Source organism: Neopsephotus bourkii, unplaced genomic scaffold, assembly GCF_033783945.1.
Source record: "Neopsephotus bourkii isolate Nb327-2 ecotype Australia unplaced genomic scaffold, CSIRO-AGI_Nbou_v1 NB_177, whole genome shotgun sequence".
In the NCBI taxonomy this organism is placed as follows: Eukaryota; Metazoa; Chordata; class Aves; order Psittaciformes; family Psittacidae; genus Neopsephotus; species Neopsephotus bourkii.
Window position 1 is genome coordinate 168,235 of NW_026900691.1, and position 22,011 is coordinate 190,245.

A 22,011-nucleotide genomic window follows, 5' to 3' on the forward strand; every position below is an offset into this window, starting at 1 on the left:
GCTAAGTCCTGCAGTGACAATATGGTGTTTTGATGTCTCTAATGAGTGAAAGCTCCGTTTATCTTTGAGAGACCTTGAGCAATGCAAAAGGACCAGGCAAGATGTGGGTACAGTGGGGGACAGGTAGAACTGAACTGCTCCTGGGCAGGGTCTGGACAGGTAAAATCTTGAGTATCTTTGTTAGGAGCTCAGTAAACTTCCTGCTTAGCAGACAGCTACAGTGTGTGAAGGCAAGAACTTGGGTTATCCCCTATCTCCATGTGAGATGTGCCCATGTAATGGTGTTGCTCTGGGCTCCTTGTATAGCATGAGGCAGTGGTTCCTCCCCTTTCACATCTGCTTTACTCCCAGGAGGTGGCTGTGGTGTCCTCAGCTCAGGTCTTGGTAGCTTCAGTGGAACACCTGAAATTACCTGGGATGGATGTAGGTGGGATTGTGTGTGTCTATAACAACCAAGGGGAGGAACAGGCTGTCTCCAAGAGATACAGGGCAATTCCCTTAAGGAATGGTGAGAGCTTGGAGCCTGTTATGGCCTAATGTGTTGAGACCTGAGCACATAAATCCACCTAGGAGAACACTATCGGAAGCCAAGTAGACCCTGTTGCACAGTGAACATCAAAGGAGCATCACTGTTATCCTCTGAACCAGCGGTGATTTGCCCTTGGCAGATGTGGGATTGCCATTGAATCTGTGGCCTCTCCATGCTCTGCTTGCTGCCTCCATGGCTTCCATACTTCCCTCCTGCCTCTCCTTTCCCAGATGGCTCCAGTCTGTGCTTCTCCTCATGCTCTCCACATCGGCTCTTGCTCCATGTACCTGGTCCCATCACCCCACTCACTGCTACAGCCGCTTCTCTCTTCACATACAGTGACACTGTTGTCCATGTGGTCGGTGTCTTCACCATGGTTTGCCCGTTTCAGGTCAAGCCAGAACCTTGATAAAACACAGACAGTGAGATCCACGGCTGCATCGGGTGGAGCCGGCAGCAGGATCCCCACACACCACGGTAGGTCACAGCGGGGCAGAGGGTCTGGTGGAGGTACATGATGATGGGCTGTGGTGCAGGGTGATGGATGTGGCTGGTCCTCCATGCCAGGGGCTTGCTGGCACTGGGAACTCATAGAATCCCGGACTGGTTTGGGTTGGAAGGGACCTTAAAGCTCCTCCAGCTCCAACCCCAACCCCTTCCATTAGAGCAGGGTGCTCCAAGCCCCTGTGTCCTTGAGCACTGCCAGGGATGGGGCAGCCACAGCTTCTCTGGGCACCCTGTGCCAGCGCCTCAGCACCCTCACAGGGAAGAGCTTCTGCCTAAGAGCTCAGCTCAGTCTCCCCTCGGGCAGGTTCAAGCCATTCCCCTTGGCCTGTCCCTACAGGCCCTTGTCCCAAGCCCCTCTCCAGGTTCCCTGCAGCCCCTTTAGGCACTGGAGCTGCTCTAAGGTCTCCCCTTCAGGAGCCTTCTCTTGTCCAGGCTGCCCCAGCCCAGCTCTCTCAGCCTGGCTCCAGAGCAGAGCTGCTCCATTGCAGCATCCCCATGGCCTCCTCTGCACTCACTCCAACAGCTCCACATCCCTCTTGTGCTGCTGCCCCAGAGCTGGATCAGGGCTGCAGGGGGGTCTCCCCATAGCACAGCAGAGGGGCAGGATCCCCTCCCTGAGCTGCTGCTCACACTCTGGTTGTGCAGCCCAACACACGGGGGGGGGGTTCTGGGCTGCAAGGTCCTGGGGCTCTGGTTCTATGGAAGGGATGCTGGGGGCCCTTGGTGTTCTTTGGTTTGGCTGTCTCTCCATTTGACTTCCTCCTCATGTCCCTTCTGTTTGCCCTGCAGCCGCAGGGGACACACATGACCTGCTCCTGGGCTCAGCTGCTCCCAGCGTGTCAGCCTGCTTCAGCCCCCCCTGCTTCTCCACGTGCTGCTCTGCTGCTCCCACCAACGCCTCCTCTGTTACCCTCTCTGAGACCAGCCCCACTCATGCCACCAACCGGACAGGTAAGAACCAAGCCAGGCACCAAGGTCTGCCTCCCCATTGCATCACGGCCCCAGGCCTGTCTCACCTTGTGTGAATAGGATGTGCCTGGTTCCCATTACCCCCCTGCCTGGGTTGGGACCTGCCAGGACCCACTGAGTGCAGTGGGACAAAGCAGCACTGCCAGCCTGAACCCATGGGGCATGGTTCAGACACCCATGGTTGTGCAACCGGGGTAAGTGAGGGCTGGAAGGTCTTTGAAGCTGATGCTTTGCCAGCACCGAGCCATGAGAGGCTGTACCAGGAGTCCAGTGTGCCAGAGCAGCCATACCTTGAATCTGACCTCATTCCTCTGTTGGCTTCAAGCAGGGTTCTGGCATTCCAGGCCTGTGATGCCTTTTGGCTGCCCAAGCAGGGCTTTTGCCAGGCTCCTTTGCTCCACCATCATCACCTTGGGCAGTCACCACAGAGCCAAAAGACCCCTGGAGACCTTGCCTTAAGCACCGTGCCCTACCGAGCACAGGGCTGTGTCCTGCTTTGTCCCTCTCTAGCTTCCCTTTGCTGCAAGGATCCCATTGGGATCTAGTCTCTCACCGCACCTTTTCTCTCCCTTTGCTTCATAGACCAAAGCCAACCCTCCCTCCTGCCCGTGACTAACATCAAAGGCAAATCCAGGGGCATCCCAGGGAAAGCGACTTCCTACGCCAAGTGGCCCAAGACACCAGACAGGTCTCAGAGCTTCGGCAGCCCCAATGCCAGCCCCTCTTCCCCCTTCACCCACAGCAAAGCCAAGGACATCTCCAACCTCTCGCTGGGGCAGCCCCGGCAGCAGCGCAGCATCAAGCAGCCGCTGAGCCAATGGCCCCGTGCAGAGGAGCCCAGCTCGGGTGGTAAGTGGATTCTGTCATCTCTCCCTGCATTGACACCGTGGTCCTGGGCTCCCTCTTGGGGTGTCCTCAAGGAACCGGGTCTCATCTTTTGAATGTTAATGTTTGATGCATACATTATTTAATGGTTTTAATGTTTTTTATTTAAATGTATTTAATTAAATTAATTCATTTAGTTTAATTTATTTATTTAATTATTTATTTAATTTAATGCTTATACATACATTTATACATCTTGATAAGCAAAACGGTATCTGACCTGCTGTGGAATGGAAACTATTGAGATGGGTTAATAGCTGGACTTGATGATCTTAAAGGTCCTCTCCAACCTAAATGATTCTATGATTCTCCTGCACAGGTCTCACTGTGTCTCTCCATCTTGCAGCTTGTTTGCCCCTCAGTGCAGCAGGAGTCAACCTCCAGCCCTGGATGGAGCCCTTCCTCCCCTGTGCTGCCCTATGCTTTCTGGCCATGTTACCCTGTTGTTAGTTCCCTTCTGAGGCTGCCATAGCAGCATCTCCATTCATAACCCCATCTGGGTGTGCCATGGGTAAATCAGATCCAGAGGAAGAAACACGCAGATTCAGTGATGCTGGCAGCAAAGAGAAAGGAGTGTTGATGACCAGCCATTGGTATAGTCCGGAGCATCCCTTCTCCTGGCTCTCCATGGCTGGATGCGGTGTTAGCACAGCCCTGCAGCAGTCTGAACCCCTATCTGATTACACAGTGATAAGAAAAGTTGGTCTGGGTGCCAGGCATCCTTCAGGGTACCCCAGCACCATCCCTTTGCTGTTCCTCAATAGCCTGTTCTCCATCCTGCAGGATCAAGCCCAGTGCTGCTCTCCATCCGGATCCTGGAGATCAATATGGCCATTGAGTCCCAGCACTGTGCGGCTGCTGACACATGCAGGTGAGTGATGGCATCACTTTTGGGAGCTCCCCTCTAAAGCTTCACCCAACAAAAGACTTTGGGTCCTGTCCTGGCTGTCCCACAGCCACCGTGGTGAGATCCAATGCTCTTTCTGTGTCCCTAGGACTGGAAACTTCACCTACCGCATCCCCATCAGCCAGCTCACAGCAGTGAATACCAACCTAACCCTGGAGATGAAGTGAGTGCACAGGGCTCATCTCTTTGGTCTTCTGCTCCCCCTGAAGTTGGGGGAGAGGTGGCAGAGGCTGTTCCTTTCAGGGGCTTACTAAGTCTTGTCTCCTCAGCTCTTCCTCTGCTGTGTCCATCTCCCTTTGTGGCCTTGTCTCCAGTGACCCCTGCCAGGATGCTGAGAGCAGGAACAGCTCCACCGATGCCACAGGCACACAGGTAGGGAGGGAACAGCCCAAAATCCATACAGGTCACCCCAGCACACCACTGATCCCTGCAGAGGGATGCCAGCAGCCTGGCTAGGGCAGCACACGAGGGGATTCATGCTCAGATAAAGCTGAACTCTGCACTGGTTAACATCAGACATCCACCGGAGGTGTGTGGATACCTGATCCATGTGCTCACTCAGGGAATCATCCCACCCAACCCCTCTGCATGAGCCCCAGGAATGTGGGAAGAGACCAGGGTGTACCACGTCCTAATGAAATCCCTTCAGGGGGATTTCTAGGTCTGGATATGCAGAGCTGCAGCAAACCCTTCATACCCTCCTTGTCCCTCTCAGTCCAGCTAACTGCTGACCCTGGACACGTTGCTCCTCCAGAGGCAGCACTTGACAGCCCAGGGTTGTGTTTCCTTGCTAGTCTGGCTCAGGAGGACATTTCCAGATGCTCAGCCCCAGTCTCATCCCAGCAATTCTCCTTTGTTCCCCAGGAAACCACGCACCGCTGGCCTCTCGTGATGATGTCTTTCCGGGAGTTCACCTACCACTTCAGGGTAGCACAGCCTGTGAGTAACCAGGAGCTGCCTTGGCCAGGGCTGAGCAGGAGGAGAGCAATGGGGCCGTGGCAGGTTTAGCAGCTACATTGCACTGAGAGCCTTAGAACCATAGAATCAACCAGGTTGGAAAAGACCTTTAAAATCATCAGGTCCAACCATGGCAAGTGCAAGGTCCTACACCTGGGTGGGAGCAATCCCAGGCACAGCTACAGGCTGGGCAGAGAACGGATTCAGAGCAGCCCAAGGAGAAGGACTTGGGGGTGTTGGTCAATGAGAAAATGAACATGAGCGGGGTTCAGTGTGTGCTTGAGCCCAGAAACCAACCGTATCCTGGGCTGCATCAAAAGGAGCGTGAGCAGCAGGTCCAAGGAGCTGATCCTGCCCCTCTGCTCTGCTCTCGTGAGTCCTCCCCTGGAGCATTGTGTGCAGTTCTGGTGTCCTCAGCATAAAAAGGACATGGAGCTGTTGGAACAAGTCCAGAGGAGGCCACGAGGATGCTCAGGGGCTGGAGCAGCTCCTGTATGGAGATAGGCTGAGAAAGTTGGGGCTGTTCAGCCTGGAGAAGAGAAGCTGCGTGGAGACCTCAGAGCAGCTTCCAGTGTCTGAAGGGGGCCTATAGGGATGCTGGGGAGGGACTCTTCATTAGGGACTGTAGTGACAGGACAAGGGGTAATGGGTTCAAACTGAAACAGGGGAAGTTTAGATTGGATCTAAGGAAGAAGTTCTTTCCTGTGAGGGTGCTGAGGCACTGGAATGGGTTGCCCAGGGAGGTTGTGAATGCTCCATCCCTGGCAGTGTTCAAGGCCAGGTTGGACAGAGCCTTGGGTGCCATGGTTTAGTGTGAGGTGTCCCTGCCCATGGCAGGGGGTTGGAACTGGATGATCTTAAGGTCCTTTCCAACCCTAACTGTTCTATGATTCTATTAGCCCAGCACTGCCAAGGCCCCCACTAGCCCATGGCACTGAGGGTCCTGTCTACACAGTTTGGGAACACTTCCAGGGATGGTGACTCCAGCACTTCCCTGGGAAGCCTACTGCAACACCTGATTACCCTCTTTGAATCAGTTTTAGCACTTCCACCACCCTCTCCATCATGGCTGTTGCCTTCTACAGCTACCTGGGTGGTTGGGGGATGACTTTTCTTTACCTAACACATAATTCAGGCACAATTCCCCTTGGATCATGTATCCTACCTTTACCAGCTCTTTCTCTTGCTCTCTCACAGGGCCAAGCCAACTGCAGCACAGCTTCTGAGCAGATGGGCCACCTTTTCACTGACTATTACCTTCAGTTTTACTGGCTCTGTGAGTGAGTCCTGGCAGCACCAGTGCCCTCTGCTTGGAGAGAGGAAGGGGGACTGGTGACTCTGGGGAAGACTCCTGTGTGCCCTCCTCTGCTAGCCCCCAGCCCCACATCACCCCCAGCTCCTGTGTGGGGCTGGTTTGGCTGTGACTGGTGCCACAGGCACTGAAGCATATGCAGAACATGGGACCTAAGCCACAGAAACACAACCAGCCCCTTGGTATCTCCTGGGCTCACCTCACCCTGACTTCCACCATCCCAAACCTGTGTCCCCATCCCTTACTGGGATGCTTGTGTCCTCCATCGCTTCTCCTTCCCCTTGCAACACTGGATTTGAAAGCATTACACTGGACAGGTCTGCCCACGGATGGGAGCTCCATCCTGTGCTGGCCCTGATGTACCACATCACAACACTGGAATTGCTCAACACTGGAGCCCTTTCCAAGAGCACAACGCTGGAGTTTGGCTTGGAAAGGCAGGCTGTGCCTGGACTTACTGGAAGTCATACACTGGAGTTGCTGTTCCTTCTGGTTGGCCCAGGGCCACCCCTCCATAGCCCCCTGACCCCTGGACCTGGAATGGACTCTCTATGGACAATGAGAGAAGGTGCAGCTTCATTTTTAGCCCCTTCTGTCCCCCTCCTTGCTGGACTCTTTCACCCTACCCAGGTCTGGCTGGATGAACCCCACTAAAGCTGCTGCTGAGGCTGTGCCCAGGCCATACCATGCGTGAGGACACTTCCCATCAATGACCCTGAGTCACCTGCATTAAATGTGGTGGGACCCCTTCTTACTGTCATTTGGCAGCAGTGTGTGGCCTCTTGCAGTGCGTGGAGCTGCCAGGTTGACCCAGCCACCCAGGTGATGTGCATGAGAGACCCCTGGCAAAGCCTGGTGGCACCATGCAGAGCAAGGGTGAGTCCCTGGGGACATGTGAGGTGGCTTCACTGGCTACCAGCTCCTTGCCAGGCACTGAAGAGGCTGATTGTCACCCCCAAAGGGGCAATGGCAGTGACTGTGTGTCCTCGCTGGCACTGTTGGCTGAAAGCAGACAAGTGTATTTTGGGTATTTTACTGTTACAAGTTCTTAACTTGCTAAACTACTGAATTAGTTTGGGTTTAAACTGTATAAAAATGGGTCTTTTACTTCTGTCCCTGTTGAGCTACGTGTGTCCTGCACAGAAAACCAAAGGGGGCCACTGCGGTGCTCCGTGTTAAAGCTACAGCAGTGCTGGGATGCATCAGACCAACCAACCAGTGCCTGTGTCCTCCCCTCATCCTGCTCCAGCACCTCTTGCTAAGGAGACATCTGAGTTCCTGGAGGATGAGCTGTTTCCCAAAGGAACGCTCAGGCACTGCTGGGGACAGGCAGTGAGGGGGGAATGTCACTCACCCATCCTGGAGCTCACTCTAAGCTGGCTTCAGAGAAGAGCACATCCTGCCCCTTGCAGCCCTGCCACTGGACATCATTTGAACCAAACTGGTTTGGGGGAATCAGCATCAGGCTCCGGCTGCTGCATTTTGTTGCCTTCAGTGGAGGTGGACACAGCAATCCCTCCTTCCCTTCACCAGCACTGAGGAGTCCATGGATGGCTCTGCTGCTCTGGAGAAACAAGCTGCAAAGACTCTGCACATCCTCCTCTTCCAAGTCCAGGAGCAGTTTTCAACTCCTGTCACACATCCTGGAGCTTCTTTCCAAGCATGTCCCAGGAAAGCAGCCATACCCCTGCAATTCCATGTGACATCACCAGCAGCAGGTGCCTCTGCCACCACAGGCTCCTTACTTGCAGCTCAGGGCTGCATTCCCACAGGCACCAAGCACAACTATACACTAGTTATGCTCTCCAATTACTAAAATCCATGGAAAACTGAGCAGGCTGGATCCAGTGGGTGAGCAGGGAATGCTGGGCAGCCAAGCAGGAGCAGAGCTAAGGGACTACCTGATTTTGGGAAGCTCAGTGGGAACACAAGAGACCCCAAAGGTGGGAGCACCTGCGCACACACAGCTCAGCTCCATGGAATCCCAGAGTGGTTTGTGTTGGAAGGGACCCTAAAGCTCATCCAGCTCCAACCCCAACCCCTTCCACTGGAGCAGCTTGCTCCAAGCCCCTGTGTCCAACCTGGCCTTGAGCACTGCCAGGGATGGGGCAGCCACAGCTTCCCTGGGCACCCTGTGCCATGCTCAGCAGGATTCTGTTTCTCCCAGTGAGCACGAATAACACCCCATGGTGTAGCTCTGGGGAAGCCACACAGAACCCTTCCCTCCATCCACCCTTCTTCTGCTTGGCCTTAAACTGGGAAGGCACTTTCTTGGCAGCTTTTATTCTCCACTTGGCAATCAGTGGCCCAGTCTGACCTGTCCTTAGTGGTGGGTGACACCATGTACTCTTTGAATTCTGCCAATCTTAGAGGTCTGCATCTCAGACCTGCTGTTTCCCCTTGTATTGTCAAGCTGAGTTAGATGCCCATGTGCTCATTCAGTCCCTGAAGAGGTGATGGGGGGTGTTGTGATGGCTAGGGCTGAAAGCACTGCCTGTAATCACCCACTTACTGGTGTTCCTGGCTGAGGAAGAGCCATGACTGCAGCTCCAAAGCCACTCCTGAAGGGAAGGAATCAATCACTAGATAAGTGCTACAAGCAGTGGCCCAAGAGAAGATGGAGTCTCTCAGGTATCCCTATGACGCTGAACCATGGGGTTCATGAGGGCTCCCAGCAACCCAAGTGCCTAAGGGCTACGGAAACATCTCTAGTGCCTTTTTTTCTGATGCCAGGACAGCACAAGGGAACAGAGGTTCCCCGCATGTACATAAACCACTGAGTGCCTCAAAACCAGGGGGAAATAGCTTAAAAACTGAGACTAAGGCAACACCTGAAGTGCCAAGGCTGGTCCTACCCACATACAGCTGTGTCACAGCAGAGCAGCACCGGGCTGAAGCAATCCATGGTGTCAGGAGAGGGATCCAAAATGCAGGGTTTAGTGTCTTGTATCTTGTCTTCAAGTGTATCACAAAGTGTCTGGCAGCTGCTGCAGAGCAAAGCAGAAATGAGCTCCAAAGGGGTTTGTGATTACTGAAGTTCACAGGATTGCTTCAAAGCCCAAGGAAACAACTATATAGAGTCCCCCCCAAAGTGTCTGTGCCCTAACAGATGTGTTCCCCATCCCCAATCAGTAACAAAAGAGTTCACAATCAGGCCTTGCCCTGCACAAGAGGAGGGAGCTCCGAGCTGCTGCCTCCAGCCCTCCAGCTTAGGGAAAAGCCCTCTCTTCCCACTGGAAACACTTCATCCCTCCAGACATCCTCAGCAGGAAGGAAAACAAAGTGGAAATGAGGCCACTTGCCAAAGCTTGGCTGTTTCAGAGTTTGTTTCAAAAGCAAATTCACAAACATTCTGTCCTACTGATGGAGCTTAAAAGCCTGTAAATAGAGACTCTGCCACCACTGCACGAGTTAAGGAAGAAAACAAGTAAAGCACTAATTTGTTGGGTTTTAAATGTTGCTGTCACAGCTTTAATCACTGTATATTGCCAGCAAGTTTGTAGGGTTGCATTCTTTAGCAGGTATTACCATGCTCAGTTTTTATTTGTGGGGAACAAAGGTGGTTTCCCTCCTTTCTTTCTGATTTGTATTTATATTTTGCTGCATTTGAGTGCTGAATCTCTGGATTCCCCACTTTTTTTTTTTTTTGTTGTTATTGTTTGGCTTATTTAGACTTTGTTTTATGCTGGAGGTAAAAATACCCATATAAATAAATATATAAATACTGCTTTGTATCCAAGGATGGCTCTTGGCACATCCTCCCTTGCTGGGAAATAACTGGGTTTTGGTTCAGTAGCTGTAAAACTGCTTCCCACAAGATGGAGGAAACCCCCACGTCATTCATCAGTGGGATTTGCCACACCTAAATGCTTTGAAAACTGGGTTATAAACTGAAAACTACCTATTAATATATAGTCCATAAACTCTTCTAGTGGCCAAAGAGTGGGGGCCACAAAGCCACTGGCTCAGGATTAGAAGGAGCATGGCCATCAGGTGAGAAGGTGAGGGGACACGATGGTGGGAAGATTGAAGGCTATAAAAACAGGCTTAGGAGGAAGCAGGAAACACTGATTTTCTGGAGTCTTGCTGCAGTGAAACACGTCTGGGCACCAACAGCTTTGAAAATCCATAAATAACCATCCCAGCCCAAGGTAAGTGGATCTTGGGCCAAAATCAAAGTGGTTTAGAAAACCACAAAATCATTTAAAAGAGAAACCATGAGTGCAAAGGCAGAGGCATCACAGAGCCAGTTTTATTCAGGGTTGGTTTGTTGGCTTGGTAGAAGTCACTCGAGGGAGCACAGCCCATGTCTGCTATGGGATGTGGTGCTGAAGTAGAAAAGAGGTACAAAAGGAGCTTCTTTAGGGCATCCCACCTAGAACCAAAGAGGAGATAAAGGAGGTTGGTGGGACCATGCTCCCCAGGGCCACGCTCTGAGGCCACAGAGCACCAGCAACACCCATCCCAGGGGCTGCTGCTGCAAGGAGGCACAGCCCTTTGCACATCCCACCTCTATATGAGGAAAGGTGGCTTTTACAGAGATCAGCCATGTTTCTGGACACCCCCCCCCCCCAAGCCCTCAGGAGCTTACAGCTACAGGCGTTCACAAGGTGGTCCCAGTGCTCTGCTGCCTGTGCCTCAGACGTAGATACCGACCCACAGCAGCAGGAAGAGAACCCCAAAGCCCATGAAGAGCGAGGCCACCAGCGAGATCAGCAGCTCCTTGTAGATGTCCCGTGTGTACTTGGTAGAAGTCACCTCATAGCTGCAGCCCCGGGGTTAAGGTGATAACAGAGGTGGGGTGAGAGGAACCCCTGTCCACTCCCTGTCGTTCCCCCCCTTCACATCCCATTCCCCCCCCCCAGCCAGGGGATACACGAAGAACCAGGCGGTGAAGAACATGCCAATGGCCAGCAGCACCACGGTGAGGTGCGGGAACACAGCAGGGTTCACCGGGCTGGTGTATCTGCTCATTGCCTCCAGCTCCTGCAGGTACAAAGCAAAGGTGAGCAGGGAGAAGTAACCGGCTGGGGGAAATGGTGTCCTGGCTTCAGCTGGAGCAGTTATTTTGCTCCTTAGTAGCTGGGGTTTTGACTTTAGTCTGAGAGCAACGCCAGTAACAGCGATGTTTTTGCTGCTGCTCAGTAATGCTTACTCCAATCAAGCACTTTTCAGTCTCATGCTCTACCAGTGAGAAATTGGGAGGAAGCAGAGACAGGACCCCAGACCCAAACTAACCAAAGGGGTATTCCGTACTGCAGCATGCCATGCCCACTATGGAAACTGGGGGGAGTCACCCAGAAGGCCCAGATCGCTGCTTGGGTCGGGCTGGTATCAGTTGGTGGGTGCTGAGCAATTGTATTCACTCCACTTGTTATTTCTCTTATTATTATCGGTGATAGCAGTAATGATTTCTGTTATACCCTAGTTACTGGACTGTTCTTATCCCAACCCGTGGAATTTACAATCCTTCCATTCTCCTCCCCATCCCTCCGGGAGCAGAGGGGAAAGGAGGGGAGTGAGTTATCGTCCCGGCTTAAAGCACGACAAATGGCAACCAAGGAATGGGCCTAATGCGGTCTAAATGGTTCTAATAGTGGGAGTGAGACGTGACAGGGAGAGGAGCTGAGCTGGGAGAGGCTGAGGGAGCAGGGCAGTGATAATGACTCTAGGAACGGGGGTAATGAAGGTGGCTCCCGGCCCCTCAACGCGACCCCGGCGCGGTTCCAGGGCCCCAGTCATGGTCATAGCCCCGGCCCTCACCATGGTCTCAGGCCCGGTCCCCGCTCCGTTACCGACACGTCGCCTCCGGTCCCGCCGCTACCCAGCGGAAGCGGAAGGGGGAGCGAGGCATGCCGGGACAGGGGGCGGGGCCAACAGGAGCCGCTCGCTATTGGCTCTGCCGGCTCCCAGCGGGCTTTGCGGCGGAGCGCGGGAGTAGCGGTGGGAGAGAGCTGCGGGGTAATGGTGGCTGAGGAGGGAGCAGGGAGGGGATAATGGAGTCTGGGGTGGGCTGCGAAGGACATGGGGCGGGTAATAGTTCTAGGGAGGGAACGGGGAGGGGGTAATGGTGGCTGAGGAGGGAGCAGGGAGGGGATAATGGAGACTGGGGTGGGCTGAGAAGGACATGGGGTGGGTAATAGTTCTAGGGAGGGAACGGGGAGGGGGTAATGGTGGCTGAGGAGGGAGCAGGGAGGCGATAATGGAGTGTGGGGTGGGCTGAGAAGGAGATGGGGCGGGTAATAGTGCTGGGGAGGGAACGGGGAAGGGGTAATGGTGGCTGAGGAGGGAGCAGGGAGGGGATAATGGAGTCTGGGGTGGGCTGAGAAGGAGATGGGGCGGGTAATAGTGCTCGGAGGGAATGGGGAGGGGTAATGGCGGCTGAGGAGGGAGCGCGGAGGGGATAATGGAGACTGGGGTGGGCTGAGAAGGAGATGGGGCGGGTAATAGTGCTGGGGAGGGAATGGGGAGGGATAATGGTGACTGAGGGAGGCTGAAGAGAGGATGGGGAGGGGACAATGGCGGCCAGGACAGAGTGAGGCGAGAGGGGATGTGTGGGACAGGCTGAGGTGGGCCCCGAGGGGAGATAATGGCGGCTGGGGCAGTCTAGGGAGGGGGTAATGGTGGTTGGGGCAGGGTGAGGAGGGGATAATGGTGGCTGGGGAGGGACTCATCATTAGGGACTGTAGTGATAGAACAAGAGGTAATGGGTTCAGACTTAAACAGGGGAAGTTTAGATTGGATCTAAGGAAGAAGTTCTTTACTTTGAGGGTGGTGAGGCACTGGAATGGGTTGCCCAGGGAAGTTGTGAATGCTCCATCCCTGGCAGTGTTCAAAGCCAGGTTGGACAGAGCCTTGGGTGCCATGGTTTAGTGTGAGGTGTCCCTGCCCATGGCAGGGGGTTGGAACTGGATGATCTTAAGGTCCTTTCCTGCCCTAACTGTTCTATGATTCTATGATGGTGGAGGTGGGAATGGGGGTAATAGGGCCTAGACTGTTATAATGGTGGGGCAGTGGGAGGCGTGATAGAGGGGCTGAACTGGGAGAAGCTAAGATAGGAAGTGGGGTAACAGTGAGCTTAGGCAGGGGGTTAAGTGGGGAGGCTGAGGTGGGGTGTAATGGTGGGTAGGGAATGATGCTGAGGCTGGAGGTTACAGCATCACAGCCCTTTGGTCCTCCCTGCTGGGGTGATACACCACTTCCTAACCCCAAGCACCATGTGTGTGCAGAGGCTGATCCCAGCATCTGTTTTCTGTTCCTTAGGATGGGAATCCATGGCCTGGCCAAGCTTATTGCAGATGTGGCACCTGCTGCCATCCGGGAGAATGACATCAAGTCTTACTTTGGCCGGAAGGTGGCTATAGATGCCTCCATGAGCATCTACCAGTTCCTGATCGCTGTGCGGCAAGGAGCTGATGTCCTTCAGAACGAGGAGGGTGAGACCACGAGCCACCTGATGGGCATGTTCTACAGGACCATCCGCATGGTGGAGAATGGCATCAAGCCAGTTTATGTCTTCGATGGTAAACCCCCTCAGCTGAAGTCAGGGGAGCTGGCAAAGAGAACCGAGCGCCGGGCTGAGGCTGAGAAACACCTCCAGGAGGCTCAGGAGGCTGGAGAGGAGAACAACATTGAGAAATACAGCAAGAGGTTGGTCAAGGTGACCCAGCAGCACAATGATGAGTGCAAGAAGTTGCTAACCCTGATGGGAATCCCCTATGTGGAGGCACCAGGGGAGGCTGAAGCCAGTTGTGCTACCTTGGTGAAGGCTGGGAAGGTCTATGCGGCTGCTACAGAAGATATGGATTGTCTGACCTTTGGCAGTCCTGTGCTGATGAGGCATCTCACTGCCAGCGAGACAAAGAAGCTGCCCATCCAGGAGTTCCACCTGAACCGTATTCTGCAGGATATGGGGCTGACCTGGGAGCAGTTTGTGGATCTCTGCATCCTCCTGGGCTGTGACTACTGCGCAAGCATCCGCGGCATCGGGCCCAAGCGTGCTGTTGAGCTCATCAAGGAGCACAAAACCATCGAGAAGATCATTCAGCAGATAGACACCAAGAAGTACCCTCTGCCTGAGAACTGGTTGCACAAAGAGGCCCAGAAGCTCTTCCTAGAGCCTGATGTGGTCAACCCTGACACTATTGAGCTGAAGTGGACCGAGCCGGATGAGGAGCAGATCGTCCAGTTCATGTGTGGGGAGAAGCAGTTCAATGAGGAACGGATCCGTAATGGGGTGAAAAGGCTGAGCAAGAGCCGTCAGGGCAGCACACAGGGCAGGCTGGATGACTTCTTCAAGGTGACAGGCTCCATCACATCAGCCAAACGCAAAGAACCAGAGACCAAGGGGTCAGCAAAGAAGAAAGCCAAGACCAACAACGCCACGGCCTCTAAGACCAAAAAGGGGAAATAGCCAGAGTGGCTCATCACATTCTGCAGGATATGGAGCTGACTGAGATTGGTTTTTATGTTCAACCAGGAACTTTAGGCTAATAGCAAACTGTAATTTCTCTGTCCTGTGTGTTAGAGCTAAGAAGGATGCTGGCTAAGCACTTCCTAACAAGGCTAGGTTAGTAAATCAGACACTGCAGCAGCAGTAATGAATGAGAGCTGAAACAACCACAGTGGGGGAGCTGGAGGGGAGGAATTGTTGCTGGAGTAACAGCATTCAGCCTTTTGGAATTTCTGATAAAGCCACCAGGACTAGAGGTGATACCCAGGCTGTAGAGATAAAGGGAGGTGCTGATGATAAGCACCATCTGGGATTTAAGAAATAAAGAGTTAAACACTTAGAGAGCAAACTGCGTCCAAATGATGGAGGTTTTCTGACACAGTGCATCAGAAGGATGTAGGAGCAAGCAGCAGAGGCTGAAGAAGAAACCTTAGATGTGAACTGAAGGCAGACTGGGGTTGGGAAGGAGACCTGAAATAACAAGGTGAACTTCTCTCTTTAATGAGGTTTGGGTGCAGGTTCCCTTCTTTGTTTAATGTAAGACTGGAATCTGAGTTCCAGCAACATTCCATCCCCTCTTAGTGTCCAAACTGGGGACAAGCTGAGGCTGCAGCTCTCCCAGCCTGAATTCTGCTGCCAGGTTCTGATTTATGTTTAGAAAGAAAAATGTCAATTAACCTAGAATAGAAACCTGCTCATTCCCTGATTCTATGAGGCATCCTTCCACAACGTACACACAGAGACAGGCTCCGGGCTAAGAAAAAGATAGTGCTGCTTTCTTGGCTTGTTTTATTTTATTCTCTGTTTTGCATAGTTCCTTGTCCTTGGGGTTTGTTTTCAGAATAAAATTTATACACAAACACCATGTTTCTCATTCTCTGGGGATGTGGCTTTAGCATCCTTGCTGAAGGCTCTACAGGTAAAGAAAAATCCCACTTTTAGAGGGAAACCTGGACCAAACATGAAGCACACGCATGAATACAGGAAATCCCAAGTTTCAGGCTTTTGGATGCTGTGTAGGCATCAAAAGTCTGTGGGGCAACTGCCAAGTTGTAAAGTAAAAAGCTCAGGGATTGTAGTGGTAGAACAAGGGGTGATGGGTTCAAACTGAAATGGGAAGTTCAGGTTGGAGATAAGGATGCAGTTCTTCACAGATTGCAGAAAGAAGTCGTAAATGCTCCATCCCTGGCAGTGTTCAAGGCCAGGCTGGATAGAGTGTGACATGGTCTAGGGTGGGGTGTCCCTGCCCATGGCAGGAGGACTGAAACTAGATGGTCTTAAGGTCCTTTCCAACCCAAACCATTCTGAGGTTCTATAAAATGAGCTTGTTTCACAGGGGGATTCCATCAACATTTCTAGAATAATCTGGATTTTAAACCATCTCAGAACTTTTCAGATGTAAAATGAAGTGTGGCAACAGGCACTGTGCATGGAGCTCATCCTGCCTAGGAAGAGGCACCTGTAGCAGAGCACCCAAAACTTAACAAATCTGCTTCTCTCATCTGGTGGGTTTTCACAGGGTCTTGGCATAACCTTAATCCCAAACCTTAAAACGGGGATATTTTGGCAAGGGGAAGCCTCAATGCTTCATGCAATTGCAGGTAACTGGTGTGGTGTGTTATCCCAACATACTATGTGTGGATTCTGTGGTCAGGAAGGCACTGGGGGAGGAAAAGCAGAACTTAAAAGCAGCATGAGGGATGATTTATCACTCGTTCTGTGTATTTATGTATTTAACAAGGCTTCTGCCTGTGAGTGTGTTTTCAGCCCTGAATCCTTGTCCTCAAACCAGAAGCTTTTTTCCTTCAGCTGGAAAAAACATGCTCGAATGCTTTGAGCAACTTCTACTTGTCCTGGTGCTGGTTTGTCTTTTCTAATGGGGAAGTGGAGCCTGGACTAAGTCCTTGGTGCACTTCTACCAGGAGGTTTTAAGGTGAAAGCCTGGCTTTTCTGGGGTGTTTCAGTGTCTACCACATTCTACTCCTACACTTCCTCTCCTTTTCCCACCTTCCCCCTCCATGCACCCAGTTCCTTGCATCCAGATCCACTTGGTCACCAGGGTAAGTTATCCCTACACTATTATAACAATAGTAGACTGCACTACTGATATGGTGTGATACATAGTAGGCAATATTATATGTTATATAGTAGGCTAAACACTTATAAACTCTGAGTTTCAAATGATGAAGGTACTTGTCTTTTGAAACATGTTTATTACATGTATTAAGTTATCAGTGAAACTTGATTTAAAGACATTTTCCTATGGTGTTGCCATAATCTGTCATCCTTAACTGATACTTACCTGGTAGTCACAGTGGTTCAGTCATTTTATATACTCAGATTTCATTACTTAATTACATTACTTCATTTCAAAATGCACTAAAGACAAAAAAAACTGGGGTTGTTTTCTTCCTGATCTGTATTCCCTTAAATGTTTCAATCCATACTTTGCCCTAACAGGAGATTTTAAATCCAGTATTCCTGGTTTATCTCTGAACACTTTTCTTGTGACCACGTGGAAAGGTAACAGTGAAATGGGGTTTTGGTGTGGGGATGAATGTTTAAAGAAGTAATCATAAATGGAAGTAAGAGGTGGGAAAATGCTTATAGCAGGGAAGTAAAATAAGTCAGCAGTGGGATAAAGAAACTGCAAACAGTCTTCAACCCTGCCCACTTCTTCCTGGCCTGAGTATCACTGTAGTAGTAGCACTAGCACATTGTGATGTATCACACTGTCGCAATGCCACAAATAGCTCAAGGAATGAGGCACAAATGACAGAACATTTCTAACAAAGTAAAACTGCCCTTTCTTGCACCTTTAGTTGACTTAAAGGAACATTAAAGTTTGCTGCAGTTGTGTCAATTGATGCACATAAAACTCTCAATGACCCTCAAGTAAAATCGTAGGTATGACCACAGAGCCCAGGTTTGGTCTTTGTAGGCTTGGCTTGTGCTGAAATACATGTTGTGCTTCATCCCTTTGGGTTGGAAGTGTATCTCCTCTGCCTCCATGACTCTCTGGGTGCAGTTGCAGTGGTGATCTCCAGGCACAGAGTCACCAGTGGGAGAGATCGGGGGGGGGGGGGGTTAAGTTCAAGCTATAAAACCCATTGCAAGTTCAAGCTATAAAACCCATTGCATATGCAAGGAGATAAAGTGATTCATGTGCACATTTGACTTCGGTTACAGCACTTGGTGCTTCCAGCTACCTTAAACTGGTTTAGGTGAAGCTCTAGACTTGCACAGTTCAAACAGCACAATAAATTCCAACCCCTGGCATCCCATTAAACACAATCCTATGGCTTTCCCACCTGTGCCTCAGCAGAGATGAGCCCCCCCTCCACATCAGCACTGAGGTTAATGAGCCTTGCACCATTAGCTGGGGTGATGGACCCAGGTCTAAACCTCTTCCAGGCTCTGCTGGGAGTCTCTAATGATCCCCTCGTTGCTCAGCTAAGCTTTACTTGAGGGATTTTATCCATCAGGACCAAAGGAATAAATAAACTCAGATGCTGTCCCCCTCTGGGACAGTGTCATCACCCAGTCGGGGCAAAAAGCTTCTTGCTGACGGAGCTGCTGCGTTACTTGTACTCGGCTCACTTCATCCATGAGCTGCCACTTCCCCCTCCTATGGCATTAGAGCCACCTGAAGAGTGAAGGAAAGCAGATCATGGATCTTCTGCCTTAGGATAATACACACGCAGTGTGTGTAGATACCAGAAAGCTGCATAAGGATGCTAGGTAAGGATGCGGTATATAAGGATCTGGCAGGCAAGCAGCATCATAGGCTTAGGTTTCAAATGTAGAGCTAGGATAAACTCCACAGCTCTCAAGCTTGTAAGTTTACTGATTTGGGGCAAAAAGCTCAACAAGGATATACCTGAACTGTGTATTAGCCATAGGTCTGAGTTACTAGGAATTATCTTCACACCCTGTGTGTGTGTCAGTCACCATCTGATGGTGATAAAACCTTAGGGAAAGCATTCAAAAAGGCTTTTCTGCCCCAGCCCTAAACTGAAGAGGACAAGAGCTGCACCACACCATGCAGTGGCACAGAAAGACCTGGGAATGTCACACAGGGCACATTCCATGAGGAAGCCTTCCAGGTTTTTCTCTAATCAAGAAGACTAAAAATGCTCCAGTGGAAGGTGTTGGGGTTGGAATTGGATGAGCTTTAAGCTCCCTTCCAACCCAAACCAGTCTGGGATTCTATGAATTCCCTCAAATACAGCTAACAGCTTTCTATTACCTATAGAACATGATGTCCAGTTCATTTCTTAGTGTCAGAGTTGTGAGGAGCAGCCTGCCAATGCCTTCTTCACCTTGAGTGGGGAAAACCATGGAAATAACACCTGAGCTGGAGCAGACAACAGAAGTTAAGTGCACTAACTCTGTGTTAGACTCATTTGCCACACTGAGGGGAATATTACCCTCTGTGCTGGAACCTGACCAAAACTACTGGTAGTGATAGGACAAAGGGTAACGGGTTAAAACAAACAGGGGAAGTTTAGGTTGGATATAAGGGAGAAGTTCTTTCCTGTTAGGGTGGTGAGGCACTGGAATGGGTTGCCAAGGGGATCTGTGAATGCTCCATCCCTGGCAGTGTTCAAGGCCAGGTTGGCCAGAGCCTTGGGTGAGATGGTTTAATGCAAGGTGTCCCTGCCCATGGCAGGGGGGTTGGAACTGGATGATCTAAGGTCCTTTCCAACCCTAGCTATTCTATGATTCTACTGATGCAGTGTGCCAGCTCAGCCTATTTTTGCTGTCTAGGACAGGACTCTCTGCCCCAGGCTGCCAGGGAAACCTGAGTCTCAGGTATCTCACTCAATGAGTTGTTGTGGGCAGCTGGGGATCCAGCTATGCTGTATCAGAGTTGGGTGATGGATTCAGGGCTCCTGGGGCACCACACTCAGATGTATTTAGTCTTTCTCATGGAGCAAATGGAATGCAGTCCCTTTTTCCTGCCTCCTTAATGAAATGTGATGACAAGTTTGCAAGTTCTTCACCTCTTCTCCAGTTTTCAAATGGTTCAAGATTGGGTTTGGGTTTTTAAAAGGAAAAGGTCTTATTTAGCCTCATGGTTAAGGAATTTCTGAAGGGTTTTGGGTGTGTTTCTCTGCCTGTGAATATTCACCAAGAACCACAGTTAGATGTTGCCTCAACTATCAAATCTTTATTGTTTTAATGTCCAGCCTAACACAGTACATGCAAGCCACATGGCATTGCTCTTCCCTATTTTCACTCCATCCTTCCTCCTTCCCACAGGGATGCTGCCATGCAATACAGTGACTGGGCTGAAGGCAACCACACCACAGTGACCCACTTCATCCTCCTCGGCCTGACAAGCGAGCCCAAGCTGCTGACTCCTCTCTTTGTAATCTTCTTCGTGATTTATCTCATCACTCTCACGGGCAACCTTGGGCTGATGGCACTGATCAAGACAAGCCCCCCGCTTCACACCCCCATGTACTTCTTCCTCTGCAATCTCTCTGTTGTCGATCTTTGCTACTCCTCTGTCTTTGCTCCAAAGCTGCTTCTTGGCTTCTTGGTGGAAAACAAAACCATCTCTTACCCTGCCTGCTTCCTGCAGCATTTCTTCTTCCTCATGTTTGTGACCACAGAGGTGTTCTTGCTGGCTGTGATGGCTTACGACCGCTATGTAGCCATCTGCAACCCACTGCTCTACACGGTTTCCATGCCCCAGGGGCTCTGTGTTCAGCTGGTGGCTGCATCATACATGGGGGGGATTTTGAACTCCCTAATCCAAACCTGTTGCTTGCTGCTGTTGCCTTTCTGTGGTCCAAACACCATCAACCATTACTTCTGTGACACTAACCCTCTGCTGAAGCTCTCGTGCTCCGACAGCCACCTCAATGAGCTTTTGCTTGTAATTCTTAATGGGACCATTTCCATGTCTGTGCTTGTCCTCATCATCACCTCCTATGTATATATCCTCTTGTCCATCCTGAGGATTAGGTCTGCTGAAGGAAGGCACAAAGCCTTCTCTACTTGTGCCTCCCACCTCCTGGCCGTTACCTTGTTCTATGTCCCTGCTGGGCTCAGCCACATGCAATCAGCTTCCAAGTACTCGCTGGAGACAGAGAAAGTCACCGCTGTGTTTTACACCCTCATTGTCCCTATGCTCAACCCCCTGATCTACAGCTTGAGGAACAAGGATGTTAAAGATGCCCTTAGAAAAGCAACAGCAAATAACCTCATTGCGAGCTGCTCACTGACCAAACCGGTCCCAATCGGTTGATGGAACTCCTACTCTTTCCCTTTTTAACTCGTTTTGTGTCAGCTGTCTGGAGGAGGAAGGAACTGAATGTATTTAGAGGAGCAGGTACAGCACATTCTAACCATGCTTTAAACTCTGCAGAGACTCAGTGATGTTAAGCATCCCCTCAGTATAGGTCCCTGATAAATATTCTCTTGTCATCTCTTGGTTGTTTTTTTGGGGGGGAAAAAAGATGTGATATCATAGGAGGTGGCAAAAACAAGCCCATGAGGAATTTCCCTCTTCGGTTTAGCTTTAGAAGTTGCACTGCTTCAAGCAGTGATTCATCCAGAGGCAAGTTCAAGGAGGGATGAAGGGTTTTGAGGAGGTACATCCAAAAAACATCAATTTACTTTGGGCTAATACAAGGGAATGCATAAAATCCCATTTGCTTCCAGAAGGATGTGCAGTGCAAAGTAAGGAAAAGGGAGGAGACGCAGAGCCACTGAGCTGCCAGAGGATGAGCGGGGTACATGCTGTGATTGAGCATTGGGAAGATGCTAAATCACTGTGTGACCAGAACATCCCAGCCTGGAGGCAGCAGAGCTGTGTCTGTCATCCTGCACCTTCCTTCCTACCACTGCAAGCATCCAGCTCAGCCAAAGAGGTTTCACAGCACAGTGTGGGTTGGAGGGGGTTTAAAGGCCACCTATTTCTAACCTCCTTGCTGTGGGCTTCATCTTACATCTGGTTTAGAAGCAGCAGCTGAGAGTAGGATTTTCCCCTATTGCCAAGGATTTTAGTATGATTGAATGCAATGACTTTAGGGAGAAGTATGTTTTTTTCCCTATTTTCTTGTCATGGGGCTGCTGTAAGACATGTTTCCTCCCACCCAACTCTCCCCCATCGCAACCTGTTAACTGAGAAGGTACCACAGAGGAATGCTGCAGAACTTCATGCTCTGCAAAGCAGAAATAACCAACTGCAACCTGTTAGAGACCTTCAGCAATAAGCTCTTTATGTAGCAAATAGAGACCTGGATGCATTGCAAGAGAGGGGGGGATCATCTGTTTCTTCATGTGACTGCACATGGCTACACCAAAGTTAGTCCTGACATTGTGTTTTTCATAGCTAAAATTAAAAGATAAAGACTCCCAGCATCATTTCTGTTAGTTGGGCATGGAAATCATGACTAAGCATACCCGCTGTATGGTATACCTAGAATGCTAACTTCTTTTTTCCCCCCTCAGATAAGTAGTTTGCATTTGGATGCCTG

General features: G+C 50.9%; 4 protein-coding genes across 5 annotated transcripts in view; 3 read left to right on the forward strand and 1 right to left on the reverse strand.

The window, feature by feature from the left end:
- MYRF (myelin regulatory factor) overlaps nt 1–7,177 on the forward strand; it is a 59,632-nt gene extending 52,455 nt beyond the window's left edge. For both annotated transcript variants that reach the window (XM_061374951.1, XM_061374961.1), the window contains 8 exons: nt 921–1,006; nt 1,826–1,987; nt 2,588–2,854; nt 3,674–3,761; nt 3,886–3,960; nt 4,067–4,169; nt 4,662–4,736; nt 5,952–7,177. In XM_061374951.1, the coding sequence (XP_061230935.1) occupies nt 921–1,006; nt 1,826–1,987; nt 2,588–2,854; nt 3,674–3,761; nt 3,886–3,960; nt 4,067–4,169; nt 4,662–4,736; nt 5,952–6,038 (943 nt within the window). In that variant the 3' untranslated portion in view covers nt 6,039–7,177. The remainder of the gene's footprint in view (nt 1–920; nt 1,007–1,825; nt 1,988–2,587; nt 2,855–3,673; nt 3,762–3,885; nt 3,961–4,066; nt 4,170–4,661; nt 4,737–5,951) is intronic.
- Nucleotides 7,178–10,288: 3,111 nt separating this feature from the next.
- On the reverse strand, nt 10,289–11,949 carry TMEM258 (transmembrane protein 258). Its single transcript, XM_061375012.1, has 4 exons — nt 11,830–11,949; nt 10,943–11,052; nt 10,658–10,831; nt 10,289–10,441 (listed from the first exon to the last, which is right to left on the reverse strand). The coding sequence occupies exons 1-3, from the start codon at nt 11,830–11,832 to the stop codon at nt 10,705–10,707; spliced, it is 240 nt and encodes a 79-aa protein (XP_061230996.1). The 5' UTR covers nt 11,833–11,949; the 3' UTR covers nt 10,289–10,441; nt 10,658–10,704.
- On the forward strand, nt 11,922–15,380 carry FEN1 (flap structure-specific endonuclease 1). The gene is made up of 2 exons (XM_061374993.1): nt 11,922–12,027; nt 13,330–15,380. Exon 2 carries the CDS (start codon nt 13,331–13,333, stop codon nt 14,477–14,479), a length of 1,149 nt encoding a protein of 382 aa, XP_061230977.1. The 5' UTR covers nt 11,922–12,027; nt 13,330; the 3' UTR covers nt 14,480–15,380.
- A 4,308-nt stretch (nt 15,381–19,688) lies between these two features.
- LOC133223885 (olfactory receptor 5J3-like) lies at nt 19,689–20,993 on the forward strand. The gene has a single exon (XM_061375001.1). It carries the CDS (start codon nt 19,794–19,796, stop codon nt 20,775–20,777), a length of 984 nt encoding a protein of 327 aa, XP_061230985.1. The 5' UTR covers nt 19,689–19,793; the 3' UTR covers nt 20,778–20,993.
- The last annotated feature ends 1,018 nt before the right edge of the window (nt 20,994–22,011 follow it).

Bases quoted from the DNA above. Each gene is read 5' to 3' on its own strand.
- TMEM258 (XM_061375012.1), bottom strand. The intron at 10,832-10,942 runs GTATCCCCTGGC...CCGGGGCTGCAG, and splicing joins TTCACCGCCTGGTTCTTCGT to CTATGAGGTGACTTCTACCA.
- FEN1 (XM_061374993.1), top strand. From the start codon at position 13,331: ATGGGAATCCATGGCCTGGCCAAGCTTATTGCAGATGTGGCACCTGCT.
- LOC133223885 (XM_061375001.1), top strand. From the start codon at position 19,794: ATGCAATACAGTGACTGGGCTGAAGGCAACCACACCACAGTGACCCAC.